This window comes from Coregonus clupeaformis, unplaced genomic scaffold (genome assembly GCF_020615455.1).
Source record: "Coregonus clupeaformis isolate EN_2021a unplaced genomic scaffold, ASM2061545v1 scaf1287, whole genome shotgun sequence".
Classification (NCBI taxonomy): Eukaryota; Metazoa; Chordata; class Actinopteri; order Salmoniformes; family Salmonidae; genus Coregonus; species Coregonus clupeaformis.
Genome location: NW_025534741.1, coordinates 130,246 through 153,287, shown reverse-complemented (window position 1 = coordinate 153,287; position 23,042 = coordinate 130,246). Strand labels below are relative to the sequence as shown.

The following is a 23,042-nucleotide window of genomic DNA, read 5'->3' as shown; positions in this document are numbered from 1 at the left end:
AACCGGTGCCCTGGCACCTACTACAATACCCCGTTCAAATGCACTAAAATCTTTTGTCTTGTCCATTCACCCTCTGAATGGCACACATACACAATCCATGTCTCAACTGTCTTAAGGCTTAGAAATCCTTCTTTAACCTGTCTCTTCCCCTTCATCTACACTGATTGAAAAGGATTTAACAAGTGACATCAATAAGGGATCATAGCTTTCACCTGGTCAGTCAATGTCATGGAAAGAGCATGGAATGTCATGGAATGTTTTATACACTATGTGAGTGTGTGTATCTGATATTTTGTGTGGGTCTCAGGCGCACTATAGGGTTACTATATGAAAACAAACCACACATTGCACTAATCTAACACACTATATATTCACGTGTTGATATATATGATATGTGACCCTCTCTCTCTCTCCAGGTACGCTGACGAGCTCCAGCGCTGGAAAATGTGCCTGGGCAAACACAACCTGACATTCACTGAAGACACGGAGCGCTGCTTCGGCGTGACGGGCATCTACCGCCACGAGGGCTTCAAGTACCCTACGGTGCCCACGGTGGAGTTCGACATCGCCCTCGTCAGGCTGGCTGGGGTGGTGACCCCCAGCGATCAGATCTCCTACTCCTGCCTGCCCTCCCTGGAGGAGGTGCTGGAGGGGGGAAAGAAGTGTTACGCCACCGGCTGGGGAGATGAGACTGGTGAGGGGTTGTGGGGCTTTGGGACGTCCACGATTTTTTATGACCTTTGTCTTTTGTCTCACATGAGGAAATTGGATGCGTCTCAAATTCCACCCTATTCCCTACATATTGGCCCTGGTCAAACGTAGCACACTGCATAGAGAATAGGGTGCCATTTAGGGAATAGGGTACCATTTGGGACGCAGCCATTGTGTAGTGCCGATACAATCAATGTTATGCCACCGGCTGTGGAGGTGAAGACTGGTGAGGTGTTGAGATGTTTTGTGATGTCTGCCATTTATTATGACTCCTACTGGAAGACACCATGATATTGTAGCCAACTGGAGGGGAAGCCCGGACCAGCGACTATCAAATCAAATCAAATTTTATTTGTCACATACACGTGTTTAACAGATGTTATTGCGGGTGTAGTGAAACGCTTGTGCTAGCTCCGACAGTGCAGTAATATCTAACAACTTCACAACATATACCCAATACATACAAATCTAAGTAAGGAATGGAATTTAAGAATATATACATACAGCTCTGGAAAAAATTTAAGAGACCACTTCAAATTATTCTTAAATCAGCATCTCTACATGTATGACAGCTATTCCATTCCAGTGTCTGTTGAATTCCAACACAGGAGGAGGAGCAGCCTCGGCAGATTCCGTGACAGTACCCCCCCCCTTGACGCGCGGCTCCAGCCGTGCGCCGACCCCGGCCTCGGGGACGGCCAGGAGGACGCGGACCCGGGCGCGTGGGATGACCACGGTGGAACTCAGTCAGGAGGGATGGATCTAGGATGTCCTTCCTAGGCACCCAGCACCATTCCTCCGGGCCGTACCCCTCCCACTCCACGAGATACTGGAGACCTCTCATCCGGTGTCTCGAGTCCAAGATGGTCCGGACCCTGTACGCCGGAGCCCCCTCGATTTCCAATGGGGGCAGAGGGGTCTCTCGTATCTCATCTTCTTGGAGTGGACCAGCTACCACCGGCCTGAGAAGAGACACATGGAACGAGGGGTTAATATTCTTATAATCAATAGGCAGTTGTAACCTGTAACACACCTCGTTCAATCTTCTCAGGACTTTAAAAGGCCCCACAAACCGCCGACCCAGCTTCCGGCAGGGCAGGCGGAGGGGCAGGTTTCGAGTCGAGAGCCAGACTCGATCTCCCGGTGCGTATACCGGTCCCTCACTGCGGTGGCGATCGGCGCTCGCCTTCTTCGACAGATGGCCCGCTGCAAATGGACATGTGCAGCGTCCCACGTCTCCTCCGAGCGCCGAATCCACTCATCCACCGCAGGAGCCTCGATCTGGCTCTCGTGCCATGGTGCCAGAACCGGCTGATACCCTAAAACACACTGGAAAGGTGTTAGATTGGTGGAGGAGTGGCGGAGAGAGTTCTGTGCCATCTCTGCCCAGGGGATATACCTTGACCACTCCTCCGGCCGGCCCTGGCAATAGGACCTCAGAAACCTACCCACATCCTGGTTGACTCGTTCTACCTGCCCATTGCTCTCTGGGTGGTAACCCGAGGTAAGGCTCACCGAGACCCCCAAGCGTTCCATGAAAGCCCCCCAGACTCTGGAGGTGAACTGGGGACCTCGGTCAGACACTATATCCTCGGGAACCCCATAGTGCCGGAAAACGTGGGTAAATAGGGCCTCAGCGGTCTGTAGGGCAGTAGGGAGACCCGGCATTGGGAGGAGACGACAGGCCTTGGAAAACCAACCACAACGACCAAAATGGTGGTATTCCCCTGGGAGGGGGGAAGGTCGGTCACAAAATCCACCGAGAGGTGGGACCATGGTCGTTGTGGAACGGGCAGGGGATGTAACTTTCCCCTGGGCAGGTGTCTAGGCGCCTTACACTGGGCGCACACCGAGCAGGAAGAGACATAAACTCTCACATCCCTAGCTAACGTTGGCCACAAGTATTTCACGCTAAGGCAGTGCACTGTCCGGCCAAAACCTGGCTGTCCAGAGGAGGGTGATGTATGAGCCCAATAAATAAGTCGGTCACGAACCTCGAGCGGAACGTACGTCCGCCCCACAGGACACTCGGGGGGAGTAGGGTCGGCACGTAACGCCCTCTCGATCTCCGTATCGACCTCCCACACTACCGGAGCCACCAGACAAGACTCCGGCAGTATGGGAGTAGGCTCAATGGACCTCTCCTCTGTGTCATACCGCGGACAGGGCGTCTGCCTTACCGTTCTGGGACCCTGGGATGTACGTGATCTTAAAAACAAACCGGGTTAGGAACATGTTCCACCTAGCCTGACGAGGGTTTAGTCTCCTAGCTGCCCGGATGTACTCCAGGTTACGGTGGTCAGTCAGAATGAGGAAAGGGTGTTGAGCCCCCTCAAGCCAATGCCTCCACACCTTTAGGGCCTGAACCACGGCTAACAATTCCCTGTCCCCTACGTCATAATTACGCTCCGCCGGGCTGAGCTTCTTGGAATAGAACGCACAGGGGCGGAGTTTAGGTGGCGTGCCGGACCGTTGCGACAGAACCGCCCCAATACCGGCTTCTGACGCGTCCACCTCCACTTGGAATGGTAAAGCGGGATCCGGATGCGCCAGCACCGGAGCCGAAGTGAACAGGTCCTTCAGTTTAACAAATGCCCTGTCCGCTTCAGCTGACCACTGCAAACGCACCGACCCCCTTTAGCAGGGACGTAATGGGAGCTGCCACCTGTCCAAAACCCCCGGATAAATCTCCGGTAGTAATTAGCAAAACCCAAAAACTGCTGCACCTCTTTTACAGTGGTTGGAGTTTGCCAATTACGCACGGCCGACACACGGTCAACCTCTATCTTCACACCAGACGCGGACAATCGATAACCCAAGAAGGAGATGGACTCCTGGAAAAACAAGCATTTCTCTGCCTTGACATACAAGTCATGCTCCAACAGCCTCTTCAACACTCTGCGTACCAGGGCTACATGCTCGGCTCGTGTAGAAGAGTACACTAGGATGTCGGTCGATGTACACTACCACACCCTGCCCATGCATGTCCCTGAAAATCTCGGGCCCACAAAGGATTGAAAGACTGAAGGAGCATTCATTAACCCGTATGGCATGACGAGATATTCGTAATGACCCGAGGTGGTGCTGAATGCTGTTTTCCATTCATCTCCCTCCCTAATGCGCACCAGATTGTACGCGCTCCTGAGATCCAACTTTGTGAAGAACCGCACTCCGCGTAATGATTCTGTCATAGTCGCAATCAGAGGAAGAGGATAACTGTACTTAACCGTGATCTGATTGATACTACGATAATCAATACACGGGCGCAAACCCCCGTCCTTCTTCTTCACAAAGAAGAAACTCGAGGAAACCGGGGAAGTGGAGGACCGTATGTATCCCTGTTCCAAGGACTCGGCTATGTAAGTCTCCATAGCCGCGGTCTCCTCTTGAGACAGGGGATACACACGGCTCCGCGGAAGTGCCGCTCCTGTTTGGAGATCTATCGCACAATCCCCCTGTCTATGAGGTGGCAACCGTGTTGCCCTAGTTTTGCTGAAAACCAGTGCTAAATCCTCATATTCAGGGGGGAATGTGCATTGCGGACACTTGGTTCGGACTCTCCACCGATGTTGCCCCTATGGAAACACCTAGACATCTCCCTACACACTGGGCAGACCACTCCATAAGAGCCCTCTGTTGCCACGCAATGGTAGGATCATGGGTGCTTAACCAGGGAAGCCCCAGCACCACGGGATATGCAGGAGAGTCGATCAGATAAAACGGAATGATCTCCTCATGACCCCCCTGCGTAATCATCTTCAGTGGTGCTGTGACTTCTCTAATCAACCCCGACCCCAGCGGCCGGCTGTCTAGAGCATGAACTGGGAAAGGGGGTTCCACCGGCCGAAGGGGAATTCCTACCCTAGAACAAAATACACGATCAATAAAATTCCCAGCTGCGCCTGAATCTACTAGCGCCTTATACTGGGAATGAGGTGCCACCTGTGGAAATCTCACAGGTATACACAGGTGTCCAACAGAGAGCTCTGGGTAAGTGGGGCATCTACTCACCTGAAATGACTCCCCAGTGCGTGACCTGTTGTCCCCTCTCCCAGGAGACCCTCCCCAACACCTAGCCGCAGTGTGCCCTCCACGGCCACTAGTTGGTGCAGGGGACGGCCCCCCTCGGGTTCTCTCTCCTCCTCTCCCTAGTGCCTGCACCCCCGAGCTCCATGGGAATCGGCTCGGCGGTGCTGGAGGATGGAATGGACGACCCCCATTCGGGACGTCCGCGGGTAGCCAGCCGGGTGTCGAGACGGATGGACATGTCCACCAACTGGTCGAAGGTGAGGTTGGTGTCCCTGCAGGCCAGCTCACGACGAACGTCCTCTCGTAGGCTGCATCGATAATGGTCGATGAGGGCCCTCTCATTCCATCCCGCATCTGCCGCTAGCGTCCGGAACTCCAGGGCGAACTCCTGGGCACTCCTCTTCCCCTGTCGGGAGGTGGAACAGACGCTCCCCGCCGCCTTCCCCTCAGGTGGATGATCGAACACTGCCCTGAAGCGGCGGGAGAACTCCGCGTAGGTGATGGTAGCGGCGTCTATTCCCCCTCCATTCGGGCGTTAGCCCACTCCAACGCCTTGCCGGAGAGACAGGAGATGAGGGCGGAGACGCTCGTATCCCGAGGGCGCCGGGTGTATGGTGGCCAGGTAGAGTTCCACCTGCAGGAGGAATCCCTGACACCCGGCTGCGGTACCATCATATGCCCTCGGGAGCGAGAGCCGAATGCCGCTGGGTTCCGGTACTGGGAGAGGAGGACTGGCCGATGGTGATGGTAAGGTGTGCGAAGATGTGGGCACCTCTCCAGTAACCAAACGGCGCAGCATGTTGGACAAATCGTTCATGGCGGCCCCAAGTTGCTGGATCATGGTGTCTTGATTGCTGATCCGTTCCTCGAGGGACTTGGGTGCCGCCGCTGCTCCTGCTGACTCCATGAAGGTGTGTTATTCTGTCACTGTTGATGTGGGTGCGTTGAGAGGAGTCAGACGCAGGACGCATAAGCTAAGTCAAACAAGACTTTACTAAATGTACAACCAGTACAAAATAAAGTACCTCTAACGAGGAGGCAAAACGACAACGCAACACAGTGCGTTACAATAACAATTCCAGAGTACTGCACAGGATACCACCAACAGACAGGAAATAAAATAACACACAACTAACGAAAACAACCACAGGAAACTTATAAGGCACATAATCAAGACCAAACGGACACAGGTGTAACAGACAGACCAAACCAAACGAACATCGAAACATTCAACGGTGGCAGCTAGTACTCCGGGGACGACGAACGCTGAAGCCTGCCCGAACAAGGAGGAGGAGCAGCCTCGGCAGATTCCGTGACACTTACAGTTAGTGAGTGCATACATATTTATTTTTTATTTTTATTATTATTATTTTTATTTATTTTTCATACTGGCCCCCCATGGGAATCGAACCCACAACCCTGGCATGGCAAACGCCATGCTCTACCAACTGAGCTACATACCTATAAATAGTAAAACCAGAGAAACTTATATTTTTGCAGTGGTCTCTTAATTTTTTCCAGAGCTGTATATGGACAAGCAATGACAGAGCGGCATGGACTAAGATAAGATACAGTAGAATATTATAGAATATAGTATATAGATATGAGATGAGTAGTGCAAGATATGTAAACATTATTAAAGTGACTAGTGTTCCATTTTTTAGTTGCTAGATATTTCAATGGGCAGCAGCAGCCTCTAATGTGCTAGTGATGGCTATTTAACAGTCTGATGGCCTTGAGATAGAAGCTGTTTTTCATTATCTCTGTCCCATCTTTGATGCACCTGTACTGACCTCGCCTTCTGGATGATAGCGGGGTGAACAGGCAGTGGCTCGGGTAGTTGATGTCCTTGATTATCTTTTTGGCCTTCCTGTGACATCGGGTGATGTAGGTGTCTTGGAGGGCGGGAGACCGCACCACCCTCTGGAGAGCCCTGTGGTTGCGGGCGGTGCAGTTGCCGTACCAGGCGGTGATACAGCCCGACAGGATGCTCTCAATTGTGCATCTGTAAAAGTTTGAGGGTTTTAGGTGCCAAGTCAAATTTCTTCAGCCTCCTGAGGTTGAAGAGGTTCGTTGCGCCTTCTTCACCACACTGTCTGCGTGGGTGGACCATTTCAGTTTGTCAGTGATGTGTACGCCAAGGAACTTGAAGCTTTCCACCTTCTCCACTGCGGTCCCGTCGATGTGGATAGGGGGGTGCACCCTCTGCTGTTTCCTGAAGTCCACGATCATCTCCTTTGTTTTGTTGACGTTGAGTGAGAGGTTATTTTCCTGGCACCACACTCCCAGAGCCCTCACCTCCTCCCTGTAGGCTGTTTCGTCATTGTTGGTAATCAAGCCTACTACTGCTGTGTCGTCTGCAAACTTGATGATTGAGTTGGAGGCGTGCTTGGCCACACAGTCATGGGTGAACAGGGAGTACAGGAGGGGGCTGAGCACGCACCCTTGTGGGGCCCCAGTGTTGAGGATCAGCAAAGTGGAGATGTTGTTTCCTACCTTCACCACCTGGGGGCGGCCCATCAGGAAGTCCAGGACCCAGTTGCACAGGGCGGGGTTCAGACCCAGGGCCTCGAGCTTAATGATGAACTTGGAGGGTACTATGGTGTTGAATGCTGAGCTATAGTCAATGAACAGCATTCTTACATAGGTATTCCTCTTGTCCAGATGGGATAGGGCAGTGTGCAGTGTGATGGCGATTGCATCGTCTGTGGATCTATTGGGGCGGTAAGCAAATTGAAGTTGGTCTAGGGTGACAGGTAAGGTAGAGGTGATATGATCCTTGACTAGTCTCTCAAAGCACTTCATGATGACAGAGGTGAGTGCTATGGGGCGATATTCATTTAGTTCAGTTACCTTTGCTTTCTTGGGTACAGGAACAATGGTGGCCATCTTGAAACATGTGGGGACAGCAGACTGGGATAGGGAGAGATTTACGGCTAGGGATGCCGTCTGGGCCGGCAGCCTTGCAGGGGTTAACATGCTTAAATGTCTTACTCACGTCGGCCACCGAGAAGGAGAGTCCACAGTCCTTGATAGTGGGCCACGTCGTTATCCTCAAAGCGGGTGAAGAAGGTGTTTAGCTTGTCTGGAAGTGAGACGTCGGTGTCGGCGACGTGGCTGGTTTTCCTTTTGTAGTCCGTGATTTTCTGTAGACCCTGCCACATACGTCTTGTGTCTGAGCCGTTGAATTGCGACTCCACTTTGTCTCGATACTGATGTTTTGCCAGTTTAATTGCCTTGCCGAGAGAGTAGCTACACTGTTTGTATTCTGCCATATTCCCAGTCACCTTGCCATGGTTAAATGCGGTGGTTCGCGCTTTCTGTTTTGCGCGAATGCTGCCATCTATCCACGGTTTCTGGTTAGGGTAGGTTTTAATAACACCTTATGCCAAGAGATCCAAATCTCTTGACGAGGTCGCTAGGGGTTGGGTTACGGTTGCTACAATATGCATTGTGCAGATAAGTGGGATTCAGTCAGAGCATGATGTTAGGATTGTGACCTCATTCTCCCATCAGAAATAACCGTAGGACTCCTTTCCACAAATATATACAAGCACGTACAAGCTACAACAAAATGCAACAATCCATCCAACCACGATAATACATTTCTTGACCTGTTTCCCATTTCCATACTGCCAAACTTGGTTCCAGTTTTTCCGGTGCTTTCACCCCATCTGTTGGTTAACAATTGAAAATACATCCACTGAATTTCAATGTTGATCTCTCTGCACACTACTTTAGCTGCGTTTACACAGGCACTAATTGGTCTTTTGACCATTCACATCAGATCTTTTCACATCAGATCTTTTTACATCAGATTTTTTCAGAGCTGATCTGATACCAAGTAGTGAAAAAAGATCAGAATTGGCCTGCCTGTGTAAACACAGCCTTTGTTTTCTATGAAAAAGCTTCTAAAAAGGATTAGGCAAAAACAAATGTCAAGCACTATCAGTTGATAACAATAAATTAACTGGAGCAACCAATTTATTTTTAATCAGGCGATTTCATGAATACCAAAGTAGCTGAGGACCAGACAACAAATGAACTGGTCCTATCTTTTTTAATCAGGCGATTCCATGAATGCCAAAGTGGCTGAGGCCCTGAACCAGGTGGCCCTGCCGGTGGTGCCATTCAACACCTGTAAGAGGATGGACTACTGGTGGTTCCAGGTCAAGACCTCCATGATCTGCATGGGCTACACCTTGCCTGACGAGCTCAAGTCTGTCTGTCAGGTACTCTGTGGGATATATACCCGCATACTATAGAAAGCGCTTTGAGACCAAGTGGAAAAGTCTATTATACTGTATAATGCAAAAATAAATCCATTGACTTTTGCAGTGATTACATGATTTAAACAAAGAAAGACTATTTGATTAATTTCACCATGTCAATGATATATGAATGATGTCATGGTTGTGTTGATGTCATCAATATGAAGTGCTGTTGTCATGTGACACAGGGGGATTCGGGCGGTCCCCTGGTGTGCCAGGACTCTCCCAATGCTCCCTGGGAGGTGCATGGCATCACCAGCTTTGGCCCCAACGGCTGCATCATGGACAAGAAGCCCTCTGTGTTCACCCGCGCCTCGGCCTACATCCCCTGGATGGAGAATGTCATCCGCAGGGACATGTACAACCAGCACAGTAGGTTCTGACTCTCAACTGGTCCAAACCGGTTTTAATCTCAAGCTTTTTGGTTGATTTGGAGTGGCGTGACATCTGTTTTTCTGCTCCTCTCTCTCTCTCTCTCTCTCTTTCTCTCTCTAACTCTCTCCTGCCCATCCCCTCTTTCTTTCTCTCTCCTCCATGTATCTCTCAAATGTCTCCCTCTCCTCTCCCTTCTCCCTATAACCCACCCATCCTCCACCTCTTGTCTCACTCATTCACTCACTCACTCACTCTCTCTCTCTCTCTCTCTCTCTCTCGCTCTCTCTCTCTCTCTCTCTCTCTCTCTCCCTCTTTCCGACCCCCCTCTTTCTCTCTCTGTCCCTTCCTGTCCTCCCCCCTCATTTCTCCTTCTCTGTCCTCCCTTTCCCTCCTCTCTCTCTCCGTAGCATCTGGCTGCGGTGGGCCGAAGGATATGACTGGCGAGAGCGGCGTGCTGTCTAGCATGGGGCACCCGGGCAGCTACAGTAACGGTGCCCGCTGCCAGTGGCACATCAAGGTGCCCGACGGTAAACTGGTCCACCTGCGCTTCCACAACTTCTCCCTGGAGGACACCCAGCTGTGTCTCAACGACAAGGTCACCATAAACGACAGCTTAGCCAGCCTAGGTAGGACAGCCAGTATGTAAGGGCCTTTGGTGTGTGTTTGGGGGTGGGGGGGGTATGTCTGTGTGTGTTTCCAATTTGTAAGTCGCTCTGGATAAGAGCATCTGCTAAATGACTTAAATGTAAATGTAAATGTGTGGCTTGCGTGTGCGCACACAAACACACCCTGCCTGACGATTCATTTGCGGGGGTCACTTGTGTCTGATAAATGAGATTACTCTGTGCTTTATTGTGTCTCCCCTCACCCACTTCAATGTAATTACTTTCCAACATGATTAAGAGTAAATGACATTTCAGAGTCAAGTTGTTTGCTTTGGCAGCCGTACAAACTGACTGGAAGGCAAGATGAAACACTGTGACAAGATAAAGCTGTAACACAGAGAAAGCTCTTGTCTCTTCAACAACTGATATGCTTTGTCACCCAGGACACATATTGATGGACTTGAAAATAGGGCAGTTGAATATAATTAATTACAGTAGACAGATTACTGTCGTTATTGTAATGACAGTTGTAGATTAAGGCCTAGGAGACTATGTTTGCACAAAAAGATTCCGCCAACAATAGTTGATTAGCCTTTGAAACCCTTGATTTGTCTCATAATAAGAAGAAAGAAAGATCTTGCTTTTCTCCATCTATCCTGTATTTTCAAATCTCCTCCCTATAACCCACCCATCCTCCTCCTCCTGTCAGTGCATATGAAGTCAGTGCATATGAAGGAATTCAATATTGCTTCTCTCTATCTATCCTGTATTTTCAAGTCAGTGCATATGAAGCAGAGGAGAGTGATGCACCCTAATGACCCCTTAATGTATCTTTATAACCTTACCATTTCACCTTATAACCTCCTTATGTCACCCTATAACCTCCTTATCTCTCCTTTATAGGTACCTACTGCAGTCACATGCCCCCTCAGGACCTAGTGAGTATCGGTGACAGACTGAGCCTCTATTTCACCTCCAACAACAAGGTGGTGGACACCGGCTTCAGGGCCTCCTGGAAGGCTGTGGATCCCAGTGAGGGTGAGTGGAGCTGGGCTTCAGGGCCTCCTGGAAGGCTGTGGATCCCAGTGAGGGTGAGTGGAGCTGGGCTTCAGGGCCTCCTTGAAGGCTGTGGACCCCAGTGAGGGTGAGGGGAGCTGGGCTTCAGGGCCTCCTGGAAGGCTGTGGATCCCAGTGTGGGTGAGTGGAGCTGGGCTTCAGGGCTTTCTTGAAGGCTGTGGACCCCAGTGAGGGTGAGGGGAGCTGGGCTTCAGGGCCTCCTGGAAGGCTGTGGATCCCAGTGAGGGTGAGTGGAGCTGGGCTTCAGGGCCTCCTTGAAGGCTGTGGACCCCAGTGAGGGTGAGAGGAGCTGGGCTTCAGGGCCTCCTGGAAGGCTGTGGACCCCAGTGAGGGTGAGTGGAGCTGGGCTTCAGGGCCTCCTTGAAGGCTGTGGACCCCAGTGAGGGTGAGGAGCTGGGCTTCAGGGCCTCCTGGAAGGCTGTGGACCCCAGTGAGGGTGAGTGGGGATAGACGTTCCTACTGGAAGAAGCTTCTAAGCACAGTTCTAGGATCAGCACCTTTAGTAACCCTCCTAATGGGAACATTCACCATATGGGCCATGGCGGAATACATAGCTGACTTCAGATCAGTGCTTAGGTGCAACTTCAGTCTTCACCACTAAGCCTAACATTCCTATGGGTTTACACAAATACTTTTAGAATAGCACTCTAAACTGAGGTCCTGACTCTCTCTCTCCCTCTACCTCTCCCTCCTCCCATCTCCCCGTCTCCCCACCCTTCTCTCTCCCCCTTCCCACTACAGTTCCATGTGGAGGTGTCTTCAGCAGTGATCAGGGAGAACTCACCTCTCCTAACTGGCCTAATGACTACCTAGACCAGGCTGTGTGTACCTGGCATATCTCCATCCCCGCAGCTAAGAACATCCATATTGTCTTCACCCATTTTGAGGTGCAGGCCGTGAACCAGCTGGGACAGTGTGTGGACTACGTGGAGATCTACGGTGGAGCAGGGCTGACCTCACAAGGTTGGTACCATAGAGATAAAACAATAGAGATGCCATTGAAATAGAATTCATAGAGAGGATAATTTGTTTAATTTCTGCAAACTGCTGTTGATTCAAGTTTCATATTGTCCTTTTTTCAGTTGTACATTACCTTGATCAATGTAACTAAGTACATGTGATAAATCTACATTACTTCAATAACATACATTTCTTATTTATGATTGGTTACCTGTGCAGGTCGCTTCTGTGGCTTTGCCCCGCCCCCTGATGTTACTGTCCTCGGCAACACGGCTGTGGTCCGTTTCCTCAGCAACAAAGCCAATGTGGAGAAGGGTTTCCGTGGTTACTGGACCATTGATCCCAATGTGTTCCCCACTCTGCCTCCCCCTCCCGCTAACCCTTGGGACAACATCACTATCAGTAAGTATCTAGGATCAGATTACCCTGACACAAATCCTAACATGAACCATTAGGGAGAATAAAAATATCTGACCTTAGATCTGTTGCAAATGCAGATTGAGGACCTTTTTACTGAAGAATGTGTTTGTTTTCTATGATTGTGTTTTGCTTTTTGTGTATTGATGTGTATATTGATGTGAATATTGATATGTATAATGTACATTGATGTCTATAGTGTATATTGATGTGTATAGTGTATATTGATATGTATATTGATGTGTATAGTGTATATTGATGTGTATACTGATATGGATAGTGTATATTGATATGTAAAGTGTATATTGATGTGTATAGTGTATATTGATGTGTATTGATGTGTATACAGGGCTCATCTGTAAAAGAGGCCTTGATCTCAGCATGACTCCATGTCAAAATAAAGGTTAAATGAAATAAAAATGGCCAACTTCTACCTTCTCCTCATGGGAAGTTCATCTGGACAACTGCAATGTTTACTACAGAGGCATTATCTCTAGGTACATCAATTTCCAATGTTGCACTGGCTTGAAGCTTGAAGCTTTGCCAGCTCAACCAGACTTCAGTTATAAGTGGCTATCCCTTTCCAACGGCAAGGTGACATTTCCCACTGACTGACACTTTGAAAATACATTCATTAGTGCCTTTCATTACCTGTATATTGACCTGTCTCTCTCTTCTTCCTATAGGCTGGCCTGAGACATGTGGCAGCCCTGCTGTGCCCCCCAGTAATGCTACCTTGAGAGTGGTCAACGGGGTGGAGGCTGTGCCCCACTCCTGGCCCTGGCAAGTCTCCATGCAGGTGAGGCCTGGGTTAGTGTGTGTGTGTGTGTGTGTGCGTGTGTGTGTGGTATGTGCAGGACTTACGTGCAACTCGTGCCAACATGCATGTGTGTTGTGAGTGTAATCATGTATGTTGATGAATCGCTCTCTCTCTCCAGGCCAGCCCGTTCAATCCCATCCCCTACATGCATGGCTGTGGAGGCTCCCTGATCCACGAGGAATGGATCCTGACGGCCGCTCACTGCTTCATGGCGTAAGCACGCACACACACACACACACACACACACACACACACACACACACACGCGCACACGCACACAAACCTCATGTTGACACATTATTCTATCCAATCCCAAAATTTGAGTAACAAGTAATAATAGCAACTCCCTTTAACTTCTAACCTAAACCAATAATCCCTTCTCCCTCCACCCCATCTAGTCCTCTGGGTAACCCCGCCTATTGGCGCATGTGTCTGGGTAAACACCACATGAACTCGTCCCGGGACCTCCCTTCCCATGAGGCCTGCTACAAGGTGAACAGCATTTTTTTTTTTTATTGAAATATAAAAGCATGTATTATCTAAGTATAAATTGTAATATGATATCTCTCTTTCTGTATTGTCATTGATTGTTTTTAATCTCCTTCAATTTTATTGTTTTACTGTAAAGTGGGTTGCGATTTTAAATGCACTTAACATTTTTTAAATAAAGTTGAATTTGATTGGATTTCTTTGACTCCAGGTGGACGGCATCATCAGGCACAAGGGCTTCGTGTACGAGCAGGACAAGACGGACATCACTAACGACATCGCCCTGGTGCACCTGAGCGCTGCGGTCAACATGACCAGGGAGATTAGTCCCGTGTGTTTGCCGGTGCCTGGCGCCCTGATGCCTGCTGGGAAACCCTGCTACGTAACGGGTTGGGGAGACGAGAAAGGTATGATGGGAAACAAAACATTGTTAGTGTTTTTTAGGAATAGTAGTTTATCAATAGGCACATTCGCAGGTGCACATACACAGACACACCCTTGCAATTCAGATACATGACACACACAGCCTTCAAATACACATTTCAAAATACACCATTTAAATACACCCTTTAAAAACACAGCACATATTGCATAGCAACACCTACCTCTGCTGAGACTAAATGTTTCACTCTTTTATGATGCTATAACAACATCAGCCCTAAAGAACCTCTCATCAAACTGACAGTGATAGCTCCACCCATCTCACCCAGCTCCCATTCTACTTGACACTTGACTGCCATTAACAGGGCTTTCCTCTCCTAGGACTAGGAGGGGTTATAAACAGGCTACAATATTAACACAAAACATGGTGTTGGCTGGCTGGTTGTGTTATGTTCTTTTCAGGGCTGATGATAACGTTTTCATGAGGCCAGGTGACACTCCACCGCACTGACACCACATATAGAGTCTGAATCAACTCATCACGGTATTGACACCACGTATAGAGTCTGAATCAACTTAGCACAGTATTGACACAACGTATAGAGTCTGAATCAACTCAGCACAGTACTGACACCACATATAGAGTCTGAATCAACTCAGCACAGTATTGACCCCATGTATAGAGTCTAAATCAACTCAGCACAGTATTGACACCACATATAGAGTCTGAATCAACTCATCACGGTACTGACACCATGTATAGAGTCTGAATCAATTTAGCACAGACTTAACACCACGTATAGAGTCTGAATCAACTTAGCAAAGTATTGACACCATGTATAGAGTCTGAATCAACTTAACACAGTATTGACACTACGTATAGAGTCTGAATCAACTCAGCACAGTATTGACACCACGTATAGAGTCTGAATCAACTCAGCAAAGTATTGACACCACGTATAGAGTCTGAATCAACTTAGCACAGTATTGACACCACGTATAGAGTCTGAATCAACTCAGCAAAGTATTGACACCACGTATATAGTCTGAATCAACTCAGCACAGTATTGACACCATGTATAGAGTCTGAATCAATTCAGCACAATACTGCAGCAGATGACCCCAGAGAGAGAGACAGAGGAAGCACTCAACCTCTCACACAGTGACAAGGTAGCGACACAAACACACACACACACACACACACACACACACACTATATCTGACTCTAACATATTCTGTTCTGTTGTATCTATCTGAGCTCCCATTGACTCTCAGTGATTACTCTAGTCTAGGACTATAACATAGTTAGTAGACCTACTGGATATCCATTATTGATCAGTCATGTATAGAGGTACAAGGAGACGTGATATGTTAAGGCTATTCACCAACGGGGGTTCAATGAGGATAGCGAGGCTTGCAAGCTAAGAAGCTAGCTAGCATGGCGACCATGTGATCATGTCCATGTTGAATTAGACAGCAGTTGTAATGGTCATTATAGACATTTGCAATGGAACATTACATGGGCATGCCTGTCTACCCACTCCCCTAACACGCCGCCCCTTCCTCCCATCTCTCTCTCTCTCCAGGTAGCCTCTTCCCTGTTGTATCTGAGAAGTTGAACCAGGCAGCTCTGCCCCTCGTCCCCTTCGCCACCTGCAGTAAACCAGCCTACTGGTGGGACACCCTGAGACCCTCCATGATCTGCGCTGGATACGAGTCTCCAGACGAGCTCAAGTCAGCCTGCCAGGTAGACTACGGACCCCTACCCAGCCACAGTGTCTCGTTTTGGGCAAGGGGAGGAAGGGAGAGTGGGTGGGAAGGAGAGAGTCTGGTGGTACAAACTATTACCCAGAGAGTGGCTAGTTTTGCGCTAGGAGAGGTTGGGAGAAATCCTGGTTGTTCAACCCAACTAACCAGCTTTAGTGCTTTGTTTTGGGGTAGGTAAGGGTAGGTTACGGGGGTAGGCTGGTTGTATCACCTTGGCTTCTACCCAGACCAAGTGGCTTGTTATTATGTTACTGTGATGTCACGAGAGGCTGTGTCCTGGAGGGACGTTACATCCCCCTGAGGTGGCTGCAAACCCAGACAGCTATGGCTCCATCTGCTGGTATGGTCGGGAACTCCAACCCTCTGTGGCCAATCTTCCCACGCAGCTGAAACCAATCAGGGGCTGATGGGCTGGAGTTGTTTGGAAGGGAAGAGACACGGTCTGGAGGGTGGGCTCGGGGAAGAAGAGAATTGTGTTATAATTTCGTTAGTTGCCGAAGACCTTGAATAAAATCCTTGTTTTGGTTGAACCTGGACTCCTTGCACTACTTGGGCAACCCCGCTGGAAGCGGTAGCCTCTCGTGGCATCACAGATGGTGGAGAATACAGGCACGCTCAAGCGTTAATAGTGCATGTCAGAGGAGGATACCGAAGGTTTGATCACCCAGTTTTCCAAGTTGGCCGTAGGCTCCCCGCCGACTGAAATGGAGGACATATTGAAAGCCCTTGTTGCTGGCCAGCAAGCCCAGATGCAAGCAAACGTGGCTCTCTTGGAGGAGCAAAAGAAAGCCAACCTTCTGAAGGCAGAGGAATTGCAGTTGCAGAGACAGAGGGTGGTCCAAAATACCCGTCCAATAAAGGCAAGTGACTTTATATCTAAGATGGGAGCTACCGATGACATTGAGGCATACCTGCATGCATTTGAGGCCACGGCCACTAGGGAAGCCTGGCCCAAGCAACAGTGGGTTGGTCTGTTAGCCCCCTTTCTAACCGGGGAAGCGCTGAATGCTGTCCGGGACCTGGGCCCTGACCAGGTTACTGACTATGATGCCCTGAAGTCTGAGATCCTCAGCAGATATGGACTCACAAAATTTGGTATGGCCCAGCGCTTTCACAGTTGGACCTTCCAACCAGACCAACCTCCTCGGGCGCAGATGCATGAACTTGTCCGAATCGCAAGGAAATGGCTGGATCCGCAGAGGAATACAGCAGCGGCGGTGGTGGAGGCCGTTGTGGTGGATCGTTACTCACGCGCCCTGCCTTATGAGGCAAAAACGGTTCATCAGTCAACAGGCCTTGACCACGGCTGATCTGACCGTGGAAGCTGTGGAAAAGTACCAGGCCACAGCGGAGATGCTGAATGCTTCCCGAAAAGACCCCAGGAGTGCGGCCCCACCACAAATGGGAAGGACCCGTCCAAAGGACCCCAAGGTCTCGAACCCAGCCACGTCAGGACTTATCCCGGCTCCAGGGGGAGCCAGAAACCAGGCGGGTCCAAGAAGAGTACACCAGGAGGGGGAAACTCGACAGTGTTACCGGTGTGGGGAGATGGGACATATCTCCTGGCAGTGTGGGAAACCAGCCGATGAACCTATGCCCACTGCGGAGTCCTCCAGCTCAGCACCCACACACCGTGTTGCCTCGCTCTTGGGAGTCGTAGATGGCGGCCCAGATCGACCCCCCCACCTGCCCGGTAACTGTGAATCACCATGATGTGGAGGCCTTACTGGATTCTGGTAGCCGGGCCACCCTGGTGCGTAAGGATTTGGTGGGCCCAACGTGTCTGACCCCGGGGAAAGTCCTCCCAGTTTCCTGTGTCCATGGGGACACCAGAGAATACCCCATTACTGAACTTACAATGACCAGCACACGGGGAACCATACACACGACGGCGGGGGTGGTTGATTCCCTCCCCGTCCCTGTCCTAATTGGACGAGACTGCCCAGCCTTTTACCCACTCTGGAGAGAGTCTCAGGAGAGGATAACCCGAGTACCTCGGAAACGGAGAGGCAAGACTCATCCTGGGAAGGCTCCGGTGCAATCCTCCGAGTTACTCACTCCCGCCCGGGCTCTGATAGGGATGGCAGGTGCCCAGACCGACACCGAGACTGGTCCGGATACGGAGAAGAGAACGCAGCCCAGGAAAGTGCTCCGTTCTCCAGTGAAGAAGACGTCCCAGGCACCCAAGAGCTTCCCCTCTCACAGGCCAGTATGGTACGGCTCAATTACAAGATCCTACTCTTGCAAATGCCTTAAGAAATGTGCAGGTATTAGAAGGTGTAGTGTTAGGTGATAAGACAACCCCTACTTACCCCCATTTCGCAGTAAACCGGGGGTTAGTATATCAGATAGTCAAGAAAAATGAGGAAGTGCATGAACAGCTCCTCGTGCCACAGCCCTATCGGGCCACAGTACTCAACCTAGCCCACACACACCCGCTAGGGGCCCACTTGGGGGTAGAGAAGACTAAGGAAAGAATCATGCAACGTTTCTTTTGGCCAGGAGTACACAAAGAGATAGAGAACTACTGCCGTAGTTGCCCTGAGTGTCAGCAGGTTGCGCCAAAGCCCACATATAGAAACCCGCTCATTCCCTTGCCCATTATCGAAACTCCTTTTGAGAGGATTGGATTAGACATAGTCGGGCCCTTACCGAAAAGTGCCAGGGGACATCAATACATTCTGGTCATTCTGGACTATGCGTCCCGGTACCCGGAGGCCATTCCGCTGAGGAAGGCTACATCCAGACAAATCGCCAAGGAGCTGTTCCGTCTCTCAACTAGTCTGGGAATCCCAAAAGAGATATTGACGGACCAAGGGACTCCATTCATGTCCAGGGTGATGAAAGAACTCTGTGCTTTACTGAAAATCAAACAGCTGAGAACCTCGGTCTACCACCCCCAGACAGATGGCCTAGTCGAACGTTTTAACAAAACACTAAAATCCATGCTGCGGAAAGCGGTAGGGGAAGATGGGCGCAACTGGGATCAGCTGTTACCATACATATTATTTGCGGTGAGAGAGGTACCTCAGTCTTCTACTGGTTTTTCACCCTTTGAGCTCTTGCTTTCCTACAGACCCAGAGGACTGCTCGACATCGCCAAGGAGGCCTGGGAGGAGCAGCCATGCCAACAGCGGACACTGATCGACCATGTAGGGGCTATGAGGGAGAGAATGAAGGCCATCTATCCCATGATGCGGGAACACATGGAGGCCAGTCAGCGGCAACAGCAAGCCTCCTACAACAGATCTGCTCAGCCCAGGGAGTTTAAGCCGGGGGACAGAGTGCTGGTCCTGGTGCCAACCGTGGAGTGCAAATTCCTGGCAACCTGGCAAGGACCATATGAGGTCATTGAACGCATGGGAGAAGTAAACTACAAGGTGAGGCAACCAGATAAGAGGAAAACTGAGCAGATTTATCATGTTAACCTTTTAAAGAAGTGGCACGCCAGAGAGGCGCTGTTTAGCTCTCTACCCCCCACAGAGACCCAGGAACCGGCGCGAGAAGAGGTTCAGCTGGGTCCAAATCTGTCCCCACATCAACGACAGATGGCCCTGGAACTCGTGGAGCAGAACCAGGATGTCTTCTCCTCCCTTCCCGGTCACACAGAGGTGGTCCAACATGAGATCCGCACCATGCCTGGCCGAACGGTAAACCAGCGCCCGTACCGCGTGCCAGAGGCTCGTAAAGTGGTTATACAGAAGGAGGTAAGGAAGATGCGGGAGTTGGGAGTAATCGAAGAGTCCCACAGTGCCTGGGCAAGTCCCATAGTACTAGTTCCCAAGCCAGACGGTTCAGTACGATTTTGTAATGACTATCGAAAGTTGAATGAAGTGTCTGAATTTGATGCATACCCAATGCCTCGTGTCGATGATTTAATAGACTCCTTGGGGCATGCTCGTTTCATAACCACTCTTGATCTCACAAAAGGCTACTGGCAGGTGCCCTTGACCCCGGCGTCTAAGGAGAAGACAGCCTTTGCCACCCCGGGAGGGGCTCTACCAGTATACCCGACTTCCGTTTGGTCTCCACGGGGCACCTGCCACGTTCCAACGCCTGATGGATCGAGTCCTTGCGCCCCACAAGAGGCACGCAGCGGCTTATTTGGATGATGTGGTTATACAAAGTCAGGATTGGGCCAGCCACCTACCCCGGGTACAAGCGGTGCTGGATTCGCTCAGGGAAGCAGGGCTCACGGCAAACCCGAAGAAGTGCAAGGTGGCCTTCAGTGAGACAAACTACCTGGGGTACACCATTGGGCGGGGGTTGGTCAAACCACAGGAAGCCAAACTGCGGGCCATACAGGACTGGCCGCAGCCCATCAACAAGAAGCAAGTAAGGTCATTTTTGGGCCTCGCTGGCTACTATAGACGCTTTATTGCAGATTTTGCTACCATAGCGGCACCATTGACGGAGCTGACGACCAAACGCCACTCACGAATGGTGAAGTGGAACCCTGCGGCGGAGGCGGCTTTCCGCAACCTGAAGCGAGCACTCTGCTCCAGTCCGATCCTGGTGGCACCAGACTTCAAGAAGGAATTCATGGTCCAAGCGGATGCTTCGGAGGTGGGTCTGGGTGCTGTCCTCACCCAGGCACATGACGGGGAAGAACATCCCATTCTCTACCTAAGCAGGAAGTTACTTCCAAGAGAGAAGAACTATTCAACGGTGGAGAAGGAATGTCTGGCTGTAGTCTGGGCCCTGGAGTCCCTTCGGTTCTATCTCCTGGGCCGACGTTTCATGGTGGTATCTGATCACGCCCCTCTGCAGTGGATGGCCAAGAACAAGGAATCAAACAGTAGAGTAACCAGATGGTTTTTGAGCTTGCAACCGTTTAACTTTTCGGTTGTCCACAGGGCTGGCAAGCACCACGGAAATGCGGACGCCCTCTCCCGGCGTGATGCCTTCTTCACTGCCTTTACCCCGACGAGGACGTCGGTCCCGAGGAGGGGGATGTGTGATGTCACGAGAGGCTGTGTCCTGGAGGGACGTTACATCCCCCTGAGGTGGCTGCAAACCCAGACAGCTATGGCTCCATCTGCTGGTATGGTCGGGAACTCCAACCCTCTGTGGCCAATCTTCCCACGCAGCTGAAACCAATCAGGGGCTGATGGGCTGGAGTTGTTTGGAAGGGAAGAGACACGGTCTGGAGGGTGGGCTCGGGGAAGAAGAGAATTGTGTTATAATTTCGTTAGTTGCCGAAGACCTTGAATAAAATCCTTGTTTTGGTTGAACCTGGACTCCTTGCACTACTTGGGCAACCCCGCTGGAAGCGGTAGCCTCTCGTGGCATCACATTACGCAATGAAAATACAGTCCAGTGGCTTCTCCTGATTGGAATGCATTATGTAATACAGCAGATAGCGTTTGTTTGTGATCAGTCAGCCTTGATAATGGTTTCATTTGTTTGTTGTTGTGGTGGGACAGAGGACAGAGAGCGTGGGAACTACACAGTTTTGTCTGTCATTAAGGGAAAGGGAAAGGTGGATACCTAGTCAGTTGTACAACTGAATGCATTCAACTGAAATGTGTCTTCCGCATTTAACCCAACCCCTCTCAATCAGAGAGGTGTGGAGGGCTGCCTTAATCAACATCCACGTTATCGGCGCCTGGGGAACAGTGGGTTAACTGCCTTTTTCAGGGGCAGAACGACAGATTTTTACCTTGTCAGCTCGGGGATTTGATGAGGTCTGTATGAATGACTGTAGTGTGTGAGAGTCTTGGACCGTCACGTGCTGTTATGTATTTTACCCAGCTGCTCTCTGTTGTTCTTTTCCTCTGTAGAGTGTGTTGTTACCCTATAGCCTCAGCCTTAGTAGCCTGAGTACGTTGAGTACATTGAGTACGTTGAGTACATGTGCTTCCTATCCTATGATGTGAATTAATGTCTGAAAATAATTCACTAGCGATTATGTTCTTTGCAAGACTGATATATCGGTAAAAGTAATGAACTATTTTGGGACAGTTGCTGGTTCCATCCCTTTAATATTTTAGTTGTCATCCTATAATTACATTGAAATTGTCACCCTCCTTCCTCCTCACCTCCACTCTCGTGTCCTGCCTCTCTCCTTTTCTCCCCTCTCCTCATCCCTCTCTCCTCATCCTCCTCTCCTCTCCTCCACTCTCGTGTCCTGCCTCTCTCCTTTTCTCCCCTCTCCTCATCCCTCTCTCCTCTCCTCCTCTCCTCCACTCTCGTGTCCTGCCTCTCTCCTTTTCTCCCCTCTCCTCATCCCTCTCTCCTCTCCTCCTCTGCAGGGTGACTCAGGTGGACCCTTCGCCTGCCAACCCTCGGCCTCCGACCCTTGGGAGGTCCATGGCATCGTCAGCTTCGGCGCCTTTGGCTGTATCAAGGACAAGAAACCCTCTGTGTTCACCAGAGTGTCCTCCTTCAACGACTGGATCGACGACAACATGAAGAGGTTCATCTATGAGAAGTCGCTAAATTAAGGCGAAATCACTGATCTCAGAACTCTTTGGTTATGTTGATTTAGATGGTATGGGTAGGAGTTGCTACCTAACCACAGATCTAGGATCAGATTATAATGACTCATCTCAGAACTGTTATGTCAGGTTGGATAGTGTGGGATGGAGTTGGAACCTTACCACAGATCTAGGATCAGATTAGTTTAACACTATCTATTAGGTAGGTGGGAAATGATCTGATCCTGTTAGGGCAGCTTCTACTTCCACCTTCTATACTCATTAAGGTTTAACACAACAGTATTTATACACTGCAGGCCCCAAGAGGTTTCATAATACATTTAACATTTTAGTCATTTAGCAGAGGCTCTTATCCAGAGCGACTTAAAGGAGCAATAAGTGCCTTGCTCAAGGGGCACATCGACTGATACAGTATTTCACCTATTCGGCTCAGGGTTTCGAACCTGGCCCAACGCTCTTAGCCGCTAGGCTACCTGCCGCCCCAGTAGGTAGGTATAATACACTCCAGCACCACAGTACCTTATGGACATTAGGATTATACTGTGTATACCTGTACAGATGATTGTGGGAATACTTTCTGAATAATGTCTGTATATCAAACTTATATTCTCACCATGTAGAAATATTTTAAGTAATGTGATCATGTTTCATGTTGCAATTGCTTACATTCTGGATCTTCGAATAAAATCCTTATTTTGCA

At 50.0% G+C, this 23,042-nt stretch overlaps 1 protein-coding gene across 1 annotated transcript; it reads left to right on the top strand.

The window, feature by feature from the left end:
* Positions 1–416: 416 nt before the first annotated feature.
* LOC123486590 (ovochymase-2-like) lies at positions 417–23,042 on the top strand (the record flags this gene model as incomplete). Its single annotated transcript, XM_045217952.1, has 13 exons — positions 417–694; positions 8,809–8,972; positions 9,200–9,383; positions 9,794–10,012; positions 10,895–11,029; positions 11,810–12,031; positions 12,248–12,430; positions 13,132–13,244; positions 13,384–13,478; positions 13,664–13,757; positions 13,966–14,161; positions 15,722–15,882; positions 22,157–23,042. Coding segments are annotated over 13 exons (2,236 nt in total), but the record flags the coding sequence as incomplete, so codon positions are not given.